Source organism: Oenanthe melanoleuca, chromosome 8 (genome assembly GCF_029582105.1).
Source record: "Oenanthe melanoleuca isolate GR-GAL-2019-014 chromosome 8, OMel1.0, whole genome shotgun sequence".
NCBI classification, from domain to species: domain Eukaryota; kingdom Metazoa; phylum Chordata; class Aves; order Passeriformes; family Muscicapidae; genus Oenanthe; species Oenanthe melanoleuca.
Window position 1 is genome coordinate 2,495,166 of NC_079342.1, and position 15,738 is coordinate 2,510,903.

At 42.6% G+C, this 15,738-nt stretch overlaps 1 protein-coding gene across 9 annotated transcripts in view; it reads right to left on the minus strand.

The window, feature by feature from the left end:
- NFIA (nuclear factor I A) overlaps nucleotides 1-15,738 on the minus strand; it is a 198,512-nt gene that overhangs the window by 58,004 nt on the left and 124,770 nt on the right. For 3 of the 9 annotated variants that reach the window (XM_056498187.1, XM_056498189.1, XM_056498188.1), the window contains exons 6-7: nucleotides 4,364-4,450; nucleotides 3,221-3,259 (exon numbers count right to left, since the gene is read on the minus strand). The exons of 3 other annotated variants lie outside the window; for them this stretch is intronic. In XM_056498187.1, coding sequence (XP_056354162.1) covers nucleotides 3,221-3,259; nucleotides 4,364-4,450 — 126 coding nt within the window. The remainder of the gene's footprint in view (nucleotides 1-3,220; nucleotides 3,260-4,363; nucleotides 4,451-15,738) is intronic. 3 more of the 9 variants (XM_056498193.1, XM_056498191.1, XM_056498190.1) reach the window with 1 other exon arrangement.

Genomic DNA, 15,738 nt, shown 5'->3' on the forward strand with positions numbered 1-15,738 from the left:
TAGACCAGCTCATATTCATCTCCAAAGACCTTTGGATAATTACCCCAATATTCCCAGTAGCTCTCTGCCACTAGACTCTTGATGGAGATTTCATAACAAAAGCTATGAGTGAAACATGGTCTGGACCCTCCTTCCCAAGGCACACTAGGAAAAGGAGTCACAGAGGCTCAGGTATTACCAGGTGGACCATGAACTCGACAACATGCAGAACAAACAGATGATGCAGAAAAACAAGTTGGCTGTTGAAGAAAAAAACTGATACATGGGAAGCATTTTTCAAGGAATTTTCATCCTTCTGTGTGAATTATTCCAGCAATTCCACTGAAATCATTATCAACAGAAAGGCTGATCAGCTGCTATATATTTATTTTTTAAATTCCTGGCGAATTCTTAATTCCAAGCTTCTTGAAACGTTGACGGCTACACTGCTGCCAGTCATAGTAAGTCTGTTCTATTTAGTGCTGAGCAAACTTTGTCATCAGCCGAGATACGATCACGCTGACTGCCATCCATCAGTTTACTGTATTAATTGCTCCAGTATACACAAAATACAACACAGATGGAAATTCACTCATCCTAATGAAGTGCTCTTTAGTTTTCTACGTTCTGAATGGGTACTGGCTCCCCTGGTTGCAGCCGGAGTTGCCGTGATCGCTGATTAACTACCTGCCAGCCAAGCACCTCGCTAAATCCAGCTTAATAAACAGAGATTTTTACAGAAGAAAAATGAAAGCTCCCCCTCTATCCACTTATCAAACTGCTGCATATGCATCACCAACACACACATCCAGTTTCCTCAGAACTCGACATCTGACAGATCATCAGGAAAACAGAGCTAATCTATCCGTACCCATCAACATCGTATCATAGGTGACTGCCAGATACTTAAGAAGCCATCCAAAAGAAATGTCACAACTCTTTTTCAAGACACTACAAAAGAAATGTTCCAAATAAAATAAAGCAAATGCACGTACAAGTAAATGAGCCAAAGAACTTAATAAAAAGAGATTGATTAAAATGAGGACCAGAATGTTCAAAAAGGACTGAGAGAGAGAGAGAGGTGCCAAAGGCGCATTAAATGGATTCAATGGCTTTAGGTTTTAAATGCTTTTGGACTCCTCAGCAATTTTTAGCCAAAAATGATAATTCAAGTTAGAATCAAAATTCTGATGTCACTTAGGGAAAAAGAGGGTTGAAATTTCTCCTTTGCAAATGAGCACAGATCCATTTATGAAGGAGAAATATCAGTTTATAGTGAGGGACAACCTTGCCTACGGAATTTTAAAGCCGAGCACTACAACATTCCCAATTATTTTTAAATCCTACCCCATGAAAATCTGCCTAAATTGTTTGGTACAACGTTCTCACAGAGTGTATTACCTTGTCTGTTTGTATCTGTGTTTACAGCATCATCTGGATTGTTTTAGGTCTCTTAAGTTAGGCTTCATTCCTGCTCTGCCACCCAAGCAGTTCTTTCAATAACTAATAAACTAGTACTCAGCATCTTACCAATTTCTTCAAAACATAATTCCATGAGTTATATATATTTAAAAACTTTAATGAGAAGAGCAATAAGCAGCAGGATAACAGTTCAATTCTGCCTTTGAGTTAATGCCAGCTTCGGCATAATTTTCCATTGTATAAATATATATTGCAAGAAGAATAAAAAAAAAAAAAATAAAAAATTTCTAATGACGTCTTTAGACATCTCGTCTGAAATTCATGACTACATTTGTTTCATTTCAAATGCTACTTGAGAGTTTTTCAGCACACTTGGCAGATTAGATATAGCAGCAGGGACAAACTGCAGCCATCCATAGGAGAATATACCTTTATGTGGGTGCTTTGGGGATGGAACATCTATAGCTGCAAGGCAAAAAATGCCATCATAAATTTGGATGGCATTTACAAAGCCCTCTAAAAAGTCTTTGCATATGATTATAGCTGAGGTATGATATTTTTGCAAGTAAAAGACCCAGAATAGATTTATGTTTCAACTATATCTTCCTGAGATGCATATGGATCCTAAATTGCGAGTGATACTAAAGGGAATCTTAGTAACTGAAGGGGATGGAGTAAAATTTTTGGGGTTTCACTTATTTATTTTATTTTCTTTAAAATCATTTGCTCATTATTTGCATGTCATCAAACCCCCATTGGCTACCCAGGCTATATATAACAATGATGGCTGCTAAATGCCCCAGGCATGAGATGGAGATGGGTAAATATGCAGATTTTCTCAACTTGTGACCTCAGTTGCTGCATGGTAATGTTTTCAAATGACTTTTATGATGACAAGACTAAGTTTGGTGCTAATATTGGTTTTGAAGATTTAATCGGTGTTCACTGCCATTGAACATGTGTTTTAATTAATAGAAGAGCTGTGGCCAGGATTGAAAATCGCCCAGGTGATTTACCACGGACTGTAAAGCCACCTGATTTGTGCACAATTCGAGGTGAAGAGTTTATAGGTTATTCCAAAGGAAGAAAGAGCTTCAAACTGAATTTGTGTGCATTGTACCAAGGGATTTATAATTTGGCAGGTCGAGAGTGTCCTCGTGGAGCTGTTGTGTTTTGGTGTCCAGTGGTTCTTGATGTTCTTACCCTCTGACTGCCATGGGACTGAACACCCCATGACACCAGGAATAATTTGTAGCTGACCTACAGCTGCTGTGCATTCCTAGGAATGCCCTTGTCCAGCTGCACACTGGAATGGCACTGGAGACCTGCCACCAGCAGCTCCCAGGTGGAGAGACTGAAGCTGCTTCCCCCAGGTGATATCAGACAGGTGAGACCAGCCTCCCTTCCCTGCATTCCCAGTGCTCCAGGATTCCCTGAGGGAAGGCAGAGCACGGCAGTTCGGCTTTGGCATCGCTTCCAGAGGAGCCTGGATGGCTCTGCTGCCTGCAGGTCTGCTCCTGGGAGCTGCCCAACCCTCTGTCACCCACTGGGCAGGTGAAAACACACCTGGCAGAGAGGCAGAGGGAAAATCCCCCCGCGGGTTCCACCAAAACAAGGGCAGAGGTGACATGTGAGTGCTCCCTCCAGCGCTGGCACTCTGGCAAAGTGCTTGGCACAGGCTCTGTCCTTACACAGAGAATCCACACCACAGAGAATCCACACCAGAGGGGACACCTGGGACATCCCCCCCCCAAACCAACACAAAAACTCTGTGCACCGAGAACGAGAGCATTGGCATTGTTCGAATAAGCACACCCACCATGAAGTGCTCCGCGGTGTTCGGGGTTTCTTAGATATCCTGATTTTATAAAAGAAAGTAAAAGAAGAAAAAAAGAAACAAGGTGAGAGAGAACACTATCATATTTCGTAGCAAGCAGGATACTGTGTGAAATCTTGGCCCAGTGAAGTGATAAAGGGGAAGCTTTCAGTTTGCTTAAGGGAAAACTTAGGAGCAAATAGCAAAATTACCAAAATACCACATTGCAGAAAATGGGTGCATTTAGGTTCAATTAAGCTGTAAAAAGGAAAATGGCACTTTAGCTTACAAAAACCAAGGGACACAGGGAGCTATCAGAAGCAACTTTACAAGATTTGTGTGCGTGAGGATGCTGCTTCACTGGACCAAGAAAGCTACAGTATGGGACAGGATTTTTCTTTTATCAGACACTTTTGCTAGATAGCTTTGTCCAACCTCAGAAACTGCTGCTCTGGCATTATGAAATAATCCTACATAACTTGATCTCATGAGCTTAGGAACACAGAAAAATAACCATGCCAAATCAGATTACAGGGATCCACCTAGTCCAGAATCCTCTCCCTGACAGTGGGAACTAGTGGGCGCCTAGAAAAGAGTAAAAAACCAGGGAAAGCATACAGTGGTAATTCTCCAAAACACTCTCCCAAATGATTTGTGATTCAAGGACTTCTAGGACAAAGTTGATATCATGGTATTGAAGCTGCTCAAATCCAAATGCACAGATTTACATCCCCCCCTCCTCCCCTTTTTTTTCTTTTTTTTGGATTTGTACCCCCATGAGATTTCTACCAGTCACACAGAAAAGGTTTCACAGTTTGGTGCTGGCAAGTCCAGCATTCTTGCCACTAACTCAGAATGAGCTAACAGCTTTCAAAATCCCAATGATGTTTTGTGTATAAGAGCATCCAACACTTTTTCCTACATAAAAAAAGTGACATGTGTGCTGAGGTGCTCTAAGTGTAAATACTTTGGGAGATTTGAATTTTTAAAATATTTTTTTTAATTTATTTTTTTTTTAAAAGCAAGAAAAAAAAAAAAGAAAAGAAAAAAAAAGCAAGGATCTGGCTGTAAATGGATATTAACATTTTTCAGTATATGTGTAAAACACATGTTTCAGAAGAATAGAAGAGAGAAACTGTCACTCACTGGGAAGCTTTAGAGCTATCTGGCTCCCTGGGAAACTGCATGCAACTATTCTGGTGTCCAAGGGTTTGACCAGTGAGTTTCCTCTTCCTGCAAAGAATGAATGCAGAAGTAATAGAAAGTCTGAGGGCGAAGATTTTAGCAAATGGCTAAAGATAATCCTGTTCTGCCCACTCCAGCAGGTAGGAAAGCAGGTGGTGGTGGTGGAAGAAAAAGGGTGGGAGAGGAGAAACAGCTCTGAGTCCCTGGCAGGAGCTGGCACAGGGAAGGGCAGGGGGCTGCACTCAGAGACACCCAAAGCCCAGCAGCTCAGCCTGGTGAAATCCCTTTGTGTGTGGCCAGCCCAGCCCCAGCCCTGCCACACAATGTCAGCACGTTCTGCTCTGATTCCCCAGGGCCTGCCTGGGACTCCCTTTCAGGGGCTGGAACTCAGCACTCTGGGCTCCACTAGCACAGAAATCCCGTATTTCCAACAGGAACAGTGGCTTCTTAAGCATCCTGCTTAGTTTACAATCCACTGTTCGGGGTGTTTTTTAGAAAGTTTTAATTTTCTAATTGAATTGGTGCCTACACGTGAATTTTTTACCTCATTTATTAAAAGAATCAGTAAAAGCAGGAGTCTAAAAGAAAAAAAGCTTATCCTTATGTTTTTGATGGCATATTGACTTTGTAAGAGTCTACAGGCAGGAGTGATATATCAGGGAGTCCCTATAACTTTACTTAAAGCAAAAATTAGAAAGTGATCAGAAAGTTTTATAGAGGAGAGCAGAAACATAATTTTAAGCCTCTTAAAATTGCCTGAACTGTGAAATCAAGTAATGAACACTAGAAAAGGATCTGTCAGCTGGAATCAAAGCTTAGACTAGTCAGCATTTTCTTCCTAAACCTTATTATGGCAAAGATTTTTCATCTCTGCACTCTGCTCAGCCCAACAAATAAACCGACTTGACCTCCACCTGTTACCCGGTGAAGTTCCCTGTCATCTCTCACTAAACCCTTTTCTTTCCCTTCAAAGCCCTGGGCACCACTGAGAAGGTGGGAAGACACAGCTGTGCACTGACTCAAATTGATACCAGTTCATAACCAGACAGCGTTTCACAGTACAAATTACAAGCAACAGAGGAGAGAAGGGGGGGGGAAAAAAAAAAAAAAAGAGGAAAAAAAAAATGTAGTGCCAATGAATTCTGGAAGGGGGCAACATTTTTCATCCATTGAACAATGAGATTTTCATAAAAAGAAGTTCTTTTTCTGTTTGTTTTTTTTAATTATTATTATTTTTTTGTGTGTGTGTGTGTGTGATATTATGGACCAGCATTTCAGGCAAGAAGCATTTTGCTTATGCCATAACAATGAACCTGAGCTAACACCACAGAGGAAGGACTGAAGAACATAATGGAAGCTATTTGTGTTGCTTTTATATTTCATAACCTGAATGCATTACACTGGTTCAAAGAGGTTCAGCTCCAATTGCAAGTAGGTTCCCAGACTTAGGAACAACTCACAGCTACATAATGCAACGCTGTTAAATAAAAAGAATTCAATATTATGGAACACAGAACAGCAAGAAATGTGTCATGAGGAAACCCGTGTAGCTGCTGCAGTCATTTCTTCAAATATATCATCGTGGCAAAACCGTGTGAGAAGCTTTCTAATACAAAGACATATCAGAAAAAGCCATTTCATATAAAGTTGGACTTCTCTGGGTGATTAATGCTACGTTCAACAAAGGAGACAGTGTCTGTCTAATTACATTAAATACTTATCTTCTAGGGATTGGCAGGGTGTTTCTGCTCAATGTCACTTTTCATGACAATGTAATGATAGATCCGTTTACTTACCAGTGCCATTAGCAAAAATTGTACTGTTTTCTCAACTGCCCTCATATCATGAAAATATTTGATTAACATACTGCAGCTTATCTAATACTCTAAGCAACATATTCTGCATAGTTTTCTCTCTATTAAAAGAACAAGATTACAGCTTGTAAAATTTTTATTGCACTCACACAGAAATAAATGAATAATGTGTGATAATAGTTCAAGTACCTTACTAGTTCACAGAACAGGTTTATTTGATTTAAAATATTAACTTGTACTTAAAATATTAAGATTCTGGGGGAAACAAGCAAATAAACAAAGTCAGTACTCTGAGGCACTACTTCCCATCCAGGCTTTAGTTATTATTTCCTTTTCATTTCAGCACATGTTTTGAAACTTTTAATACCTTAGGGGAGGAGAGGGGGGGGAAAGAAAAAAAGGAAAAAAGCTTTCATTCCTTTGCTGGAAAATAGATATGGCCATCTCCCAAGTCTTTAAAATTCACCACATTGTGAACTGACTCTTTGGAGTCATGCTACTGTGCCAACATCCAGCAAACAATAACCCTCTGGAAGAATGTACCCAGCCAAGGCAGTTTATATAGTAACAAGATAATTTCATAAACTTATATTGAAGAGCGAGGCTGTGATGTAACATTCTAGCAGTATATATCAGCTACCTGATATTTACTAACAAGGTTAAACTCCTATCTGTTTGTCTCAGCACTCTTCATAATTCACTTTTTAATGGATGGACAGGAAAAGTCAGCAGTGTATGGCACAGATCATTTTTGAAATAGGACAAGACAGCTTACGGCAGTGGCTGCTCCAAAACACCCTTCCTGTTCCCACACAATCACATCAAGCCTGGACTCTGCAACCACAGTGCTTCATAAATCCTTCAGGGGTGCGTTTCCATTTCCAACAACACTGGGAAATTTGGAAAACAAAGGAGCCCCAGGAGGAGGTGCCACCATCAACTGGTGCCACGCACAGAGCATCACCTCTCAGCTGCTGGGGCTGGGGCTCCTGGGCAGCAGGAGGTTTGTGGGGAGTGAGGACACCAACCCCATTTTGCTACAGCTGCCACGAAATGGCAGCAAGGACGCGCCAAAACCGGCACAAATCCACACAGCCATGCAGAACCAACCCCAACTGCCTGAAAATCCCTTGCAAGTGACTCTTGCAGAGAGGATGACACCCCAGCCAACTGCCACATGCGACTCTCCAAATTAATGATGGATTTAGGATATTCATTCCCTGAGCTGCGAGGGCTCGGGGTGTGTCTGCAATTATCGAGATATAAGTCTGACACACATTATCCTTCTATCAATGTCATTTCCCTTAGTAGCCAACAGATTATCAGCAGCTTTGTGATATTCCAGGTGTCAAAGAAGAATTAAAACCACAACAATTGCACAAACAAAGGGACAAAAGATGGGATACGTGTTTCTGAGCCCTGCATATCAATTTAATATGTGCAGCTGACAATGATGCAAATGTCCTCGGGAGAGAGGCAGCAAGATCCGTGCCCAAACATACACACACCACTGTCAGCAAGATGGCAGGGAACAGAAGCAGTAGGATTCCCAGCCCAGGACACATGCCTCAGCAGGCAGAGCAACCCAACGAAACAATCCTCTGGTTGGGGAGAATTTTGGAAGCACCTGATATGGAAAAGGGCCCTAAACAAGCCAGATGGTACTTTTAGCTGGCAGCAGAAAGTAGGAGACAGCCAAAAACATTACAGCATTTCCCCAAGAGGCCAGCAAATCGATTTTTAACCATTTTTTTTTAAAGTGACGCTATGAATATGAAAAATAATGTTTTGATGTCTTTTTAAATCACTAATTATATGGATAATACACTTATGGAGGACACAAGTGGAAGAGAGGAGAAAGCAAGGGATTTTTGACTTTCCCAGGGTGGCTGTATATTTGACATCAAGTTTCTATTCAGTCACTGCCACTGTTTACTCAGAATTAAGTGTCAGTTTTTGTTCTGGGTTTTCCACGTAACATTAAACAGAAAAATCCAGCAGAAGTAGAGAAATAGCACTGTAAAATCACAATAGCACAACAGTTCACAGGGCATGGGAGAAATGTGGTTTGTAAGCCTGCTTTGTCCTCTTAGAACCCTTCCCCCACCAAATTAATGGGTTTCTAGATGATCATTTTTTAACAGAGGACAAACAATTTCTTTAATACTTACAAGGTACCATTTGGTGGGGGATTTGCATAAGAAATACAGCTGTTTGGGGGAATCTTTTAATTTTTAAAAGCTCCAAACAGCCAGAATTTGCAATCCTGCCTGGACTACAAGGGTCTTTTCAGGGATCAGTGTGATGTCAGATGTCAAACAGCTTTTGACAGCCAGGAGCAGCTCCTTGCAGAGCACCTTTGGGCTACGTGTGACCCAGGGGATCTCACTCAAGGATGGAGAGCAGAGATGGGTTGTAGGGACTGAAAGGGCAAAGGGAGGCACAGGAGTCATGATCTGAGCAGGGATGAGCATCACCCTCTGTCCCAAAGCTGCTCCTCACGTGTAGGACTGGCCCTGCTCCGAGGAAGAGCCAGGATGATGCTTTACTTCCACTTGCTGTTATTTTGTTTAAAAGTAAAAGCAAACCCTAAGACAGGGTTAAGCCTGGACTACATCCAAAGTGCTTTCTCCTGTTGAGAGCAAGGTAGTGCATTAGTGTGCTGCATCATGGATAATACTGCTGGAGAGAAACGTGGGCTGCTGCCATAAAACACTAAATGTGAAGAAAGATAATCCATACATTTATATTTTTCAAATCTCGTTGATTGTAAATCCTTTTTTTTTTTTTTTTTTTTTTAAGAAAACTATTTCCCTCCTGTAAGTGGAACCCAAGAGTTTGCCTCCAGCCCTTGCTGAGATAAAACAGTCCCATTTTTTTCCAGAGTGCTGCTCTTGGGGCTGCAGGTATCTCCTGACTTGTCTGGCTTTTTGGGGTTCAAAGATCTACACTCAAAGCTATTGAGGCAAATAAAGACTATGCACAAAACACTAAAACAGCCTGTAATTTTCCAGCTAATTTTAGCAAGAGGATCTCGTCTGTTATGCTTTTTGGTGTGTATCACATTAAAATAGCAGTGAGCACTGATGTAAGGGAAGAGCAGAAAGGATGATGTCAGTAGGGCTGTGCCAGAGTGGGGAGGACAAGCAGAGGCAGAGGATGCTGTGGATCTCCTGCACTTCCCTGAGCAAGATGGAACCAGAACAGGGCTGTAGCCATGCTAAATGCTGAGGTTTAAATTTCTTTGGAGCTGGAAATTGAAAGAACTTAAGACATCACCCATTCTTTAGGCTCTCTGGGGAGGTCACTGCACTCACACTGGGGTGGAAGCCACAGAAAACCCACTCTGGGTGAACAGCACAGCTGCTGTCACAGCACACAGACATTTCTGCAGGTGTAAGATGGCTCTGCAGCCACTCAGCCAAATTGTTACCTGAGCTAAGAGGCTGCTAGATGGATTTCTGTGCTTGCCTGTGCTCGCTGACTGCTGCGGTCAAAGCGTTGGGGCAGCACTTAACTTGGAGGAAAGTAAAGAAGGTAACTGGGGAATGATTTATTCACTACTTCTGGCAGTGAAAAAGAAAACCACTAAGAAGCATCCAGCAAAATGATCAGGCAACAGACAAAAGAAGTGGTTCTTCCTCATGCAGCACTGAGTAAAACTGGAACTTTCTGCCATGGGATGTTGTGGAGGCCAAAATAAAGAATGGGTTAAAAGCACATCTCTGAAAGGAAAGTTCACTGAAGGCAGCCAAGCACAAAGATGTGAACAAAACCTCTGGCTTGTGAAACCAAGCTGTTTGCTGCCAAAATCCATGAGGCTGTACTCTGAAAAGCATCAATGGATGCCTCTCTTACTGTTGTTATCTTTCCTGAAGTGTCCACCACCAGCTCTTGTCAGAGACAGCAAACTGCCTGTCTAGGTGAGCCTTTGGTCTAGCTGAGAAAAGCTATTTGTTCCTCTCTGTGGGCAGATTTTTGTAGGCTGGAATGTGCTGTACCTGGCAGTTGAGAAGCAGGAAAATTGCAGGAGGCATCCAGCACAATGAGATTAAGGAGAATTGCTCCTCACCTGGTGCAGAAGCAGGAGCACATCTAAAGTCACTGTGTCAGAAGGTGCGGGAAAGAGAATGGAAAAAAGAGATGAGATTTGGTCTTCTTCCTGTACCTGGTCCTGTACTATCATCTGGAAGTGTCCAAGACCAGGCTGGATGGGGCTTGGAGCAACCTGGGATAGCAGAAGGTGTCCTTGCCCATGGGATGAGCTTTTAAAGGTCCCTTACAACCCAAACCATTCCATGATCCTGTAATTCCCTCTGTCTCCTAACACCTCTCCTTGCACCTTTTATCTTTGTGTGAAAATGTTTCCTTTAAAATAAAGCCTGTTTTCTCTTCTAAAGCCAAGATCAAACATGTGCAGGGAGTACAGTAGCTGCACTGTGTGCTAGGCACTGGAGTGATGGTTGCACTGGGAATGTTAATAAACAGTGCCCAGAGCAGAACTTCTGCATAAAAAAAAGGGTGTATGTTACATCTCTCCCCCTGTCCCCTGTCTCATGCAATATTTACACAGCTGTGCTTTGTAAAAAGTGTAGGGGGGGGTTATTATTATTTTTTTGTAATTTATTTACCTAAGATAGCCCAGCATCTGTTTTGTGGTGAGCTTCTTTCACAAAGTTTCACAGTTGCCTTGACTGATGCAGAAGGAGGTCACACTCCTTACTCAGTGATTTTAAAACCATTTGTTTCAAACACTTAGCCATTCTATTTGGCTAATTTTGTTCTGTTCTGTGTTTTTGGTTTGTCCTCTGCTTGGAAATGTGCATCCCTGGGGAAAGCGATCTGGCTAGGTGAGTATTTTAGTTATCTGTTTTATAAAATGCAGAAGTGCACAGGAATTTGCAATAATATGCATCATTTACTGGCTCTCAATATGTACTGTATATTGGCTCTGAAGATTACTAATATTTTCCAGCTGCTTTCAAAAAAAAATAAAAAAAAGAAAGAGTTCAATGGAGTCTTTGCAGTGGGTCCTTTCCCATGACTGCCTACACAGGTGATGAAGACTTTCCTGTGTCCTGAAGAATTAATAAGCCTGAACATTTCTATACCAGCAGCATACCACAGGAGATAAAATATTGCTTCTGCTTCCCAAACACATTAGGAAAAGCAAGTCTGCTGATCTCAACTGCTAAGACAGCACATGAAAGGAATGTAGTCCATTTCCCAACCAGATCTAATCTATAGGAGAGTTTATAGATCCAAGTCAACATCCTGAATTGGTCCCAGAAGCAAACAAGAAGACTAGTTCAATTTTTGGAAGACATCTTTTAATGTGTTTAATGCCCTTTTCACTATCAGATGATCTTCAAGGATCTCTGGGTCAGAGGAGACCTGTCTGGAGCTCACAAAAATCAGGTTTGACAGACCCCAGATCAGCAAGAAATGCACAGCCACAGTCAACCAGAGGAGCTTGGGTCTCTCAGAGCTCACCTGTGGAAAGGAAGTGTCTGCTTCTGTCTCAGTGCCAAGGAAGGTGGCAGTTTTTTAAAAGTGAAGCCCAAGACACATCCCTGTCTTTGCTTTAAGTTACATTTTGGGGGCTGTTGTGGACAGAGGTTGAGTTCTCCTCACCCCTGCAGTGTCCAGGGCTGGGCTGGATGGGGCTCTGAGCAAGGGACACCTTGGGATGTGGTGATGCCCACGATCCTGGATGGTGGAAGGGGTCCCTGCCTGGGGCAGGGGTGGCACTGGCTGGGTTTTGGGATCCCTTCCAAGCCAAACCACGCTGTGATTCTTTGATTCTCTGATCAACAATGGGTGGCAACAAAATGTGGCTTGGTCACCAACAATGTCTGAGGAGGTCAGGCCCATGGATGACCAACACATCCCAGGAATCCTGTTCCCATGGGGAAGCATCGTTCCAGCCTTTGTCAGGGAATAGTTTTCTATGCAGGAAAACCTTCCTATATGTCTGAAAAAGGATGTGAATTGTGTCTGGTGACAGAAATACCTCAGGTGACCTTAAACTGTGCCAGTACACAAAAGATTTGCTTTTCTGTCTCTCACTGAGGTCAGTGAAAGCAGCACGTGGGGTGATGTTAGCACCAGGCCAGTCAAAAACAGCTTTAATTTGATAACTACAGGAAAATTCCTTCTGCATTTTCAACTCAGAACTCCTACAGCTCCATCTCCATTCTTAAATGATGCATTTCCTGACATCTGGAACTAGATGCAAGAAGCAAAGCCACAACACTGACTGACCTCCCCACTTCTCTGGGACCATGCTGAAGGGATGTTTTCCTCAGGGAATTACAGCAAAGCTGAGGCATGTGCTTCAACACTTGCATGGGATTACTAATTTTATTAAAAATGGAAAGCACACTTTAGGCTGAATCCCAAGGCCAAGTCTTTTGTGTTGTCCAGAGTCTGGAAAAAAAAAAATATAAAAGGAGCCTTGGAGGGATGTGAAAACTTCTAGAACTTTTCCATCTGAACTGCCTTTTCTTTGAGCAGTTCTTCCTGCACCTCCAACTTCCTTGCATGGTTTTGAGCAGCACTGCCAGCAGCATGGCATGTTGTCACAGGTCTCAAGCTACAACGTGAATTGCCAAAGACAAGCTGAGCTATTGATCCAGTGGTAATTTGCTGTCAAAATGACTCTGCCTGTGATGGCAAATGAGCAATGTTAATCACTTAACTTGACGAGTGCCACTGTGAGAGACTGACAATGCTCAAAGCACCACCATGGACCTGCTGAGTTCTTCCTGCCCCTGGTCTTCACTGGCCTTGACCAATTAGAGTTTAACTTGCCCATTAAGGTGCAGTTCTGGGAAAGTTCTGTTTAAAATCAACAACAACTTATATTGGTGAGTAACTCATCAGCTATGCAGCAGCCTGATTCTGATTGCCTGGCAGAGAAACACACACATTTTGTGCAGTATCTGATAAAAGATCTATAATGTGCTAACACAAACCTATCATGTAGCACCTGTGACTAACAGATTGTGATATCAAAGTCTTGATGCCTAAGTGCTCCTGTAAATGCATTAAACTTTTAGCGGCAGGAACTGGAGACTGCCAGTGACAAGGAGCTGATATGGTATTTCAGTAAAAGTTGATAAGTGTTATTGCTCTTAGAAGAAAAGAAAAATCTTATGCTCCTGAAAACCACTGGGCAGCTTGTGTTTTGATGGGATAGTGTAATGCAGAGAGCAGGGATATGGCAACACATGGACTTTATGGAAAAAAAAGACATTTAAGGAAAGCTCTGTATCCTACAGCTGCTGGAGTTCCTTGAAGTGTGCTCCCATCATACGCTTCAAGCATCTACCTGTTCACTTGGACTCAGCTCTTTAGGTGGCTGCCTGCATATGGGGCCTTGTTGAATTCCATGTTAAAGAACAAAGTTCACCCTGAACATGAGGAACAGCTTCTTTCCTGAGCAGGTTGCCCCAGAGAGGGTGTGGAGTGTCCCTCACTGGAAATATTCAAGACTGTGCCTTGTGCTCTGGGATGACCCTGCTTGAGCAGGGAGGTGGGATCAGATGACCCCACTGTGGTCCCTTACAGCCTGAACCATTCTGTGTGAAATGTTCCCACTGTCTTGAGATATTAAGTTCAATGGAGGAAAAAATGGCACTGGTACCTGCTGGGAGATGTGCTGAGGTGTGTAATGAAGCTGCTGCACCAGGCAGGTACAGGCAGAACAGCTCTGGGACTGCCTGACCTCACACACTGGGAACCAGAGGGCAATTCAAAGTCACAGCTGGGAAACACTGAGTAAATACGACTGGCAGAGATCCTGGATGTAGACCTCCTCTGGTCTAAGGAAAAGTGCTGTTGCCTAGGCTTTGTCTTTCTTCCATAGGCTTATGAGTATCCAAAAAGTTCAGCTCAAGGAAATCAATAAAGATCATGAAATTCCTGTGTCTAGTTATGATCCAGTGAAAACTGCCCACTGCAGCAAGTCACTGAAAAGTAGTGCCAGAGAATTACTTGACATTGAATACTCCAGGTCTGAAGCTGAATGTTTTCCCAGTGAAAAGGGATTATTTTTCTATTCCTTATTTTGTATAATACATGGTTCTCATGTTTTTCATCTTATTTTCTGCAGTCAGTCCCTTGAATCATTGGCAGTAATGCAGCACAATCATTGAAGACTTCTCTGGGCTCTGAGCTAGTGCACGACATCAAGGCCTTTGATGAGCCCACAGACCTTTTGCCTGAGGACAGATCAGACACACTCTGCATTGCTGATACTGGGACACACCACACACATTTTATCTTCCAGGCAGTGCCAGGCAACAACTGTGCTTAGGGCATAAAGAACACCATCTAGGATCTCCCTTATAGCACTTTCTCCTGAATTTCCAAGACATAATTCCAAACAGACATTGAAAACAAACTTGTGGTCATCAGAACTATGCCTGAATGAGCTTTTCTGATGCATATGGCATAAATAAAAGTTTCCCAGTAAACATGGGGAAGTTTTCTTGCACACTGAGGAGAAAGCCATGCCAGATTTAAGAAAAGCATTATTGAAACAAGTTCTGGACTGGATGTCTGCGTGAGGTTGCTCCACAACCAGCCACGGGGAGAGGCACGGCACCATTAAGTTAGGGGCCACTGAAACTGCAAGGGAAATACTCCAAAATAAGATCCCAACTCCTCAGTTGCACAGAAATTCCTCAGGAACTGTTTTCAGACAGTCTCATAGATGGTGGCATGAGAACAAGCAGCAGTATCCTGGGTGGTTTAGTGGGCAATCACAAGGCTGAATTTAAAAACGTCCACAGATGAGTCCAGCAGTCTAACAGGGACCTCCCGAGCTTTCTGCAGGTTCATGCAAAATCATCAACCTCATAAGCCCCTGGAACTGTGGAAATGTCTGTCAGCCATGCAGTGCAAGAGCTATTACTAATTCCTTAAGGTTTCTACACTGAAAGTCTTATTTGTTTCCTGGGGTTTTCAAGGTGAAGACACACAAAGGCCCAGCACAGCATAAAGGGAGCAGAACATCCAGGATGGAGCTGAGGCAAGGGGATGGCCATGACAGCAACAGCCACACCAGTCTTCCAGTGGAAAAAGGACCACAGAGCTCCAGCCATTTGCAAGCCAAGTTGGTCAGGATCAACCAAAGCCGAGGTGTTTGTCTCTTCAGATACCTCAAGAAGTGCAATGAGTGAAAACATGTGCCTTTCCTGGGATTACTGTCCTCTAGGCACTAAACTACTGTGTGGAAATACAAGTGGAAGATCTAAGAATAAAGTAGAAGATCTAAGTAGAGAAACAAGTAGAATACCTAAATAAAGAATCCAATAGGATACTCTGAATTTGTATCTTAAACATTTATTTCCATGCCACGCTGTGGAAACACAATGGAAGCAGACTTGGCAAATACCATCCATGTGTTTCACAAAATCACTGAGAGAGAACAATGTGAACATCACTCCTGGACTGGATCAAGAGGACGCATTAAAAAAATGCATAAGTTTAATACAGATATACATGAACTCAATC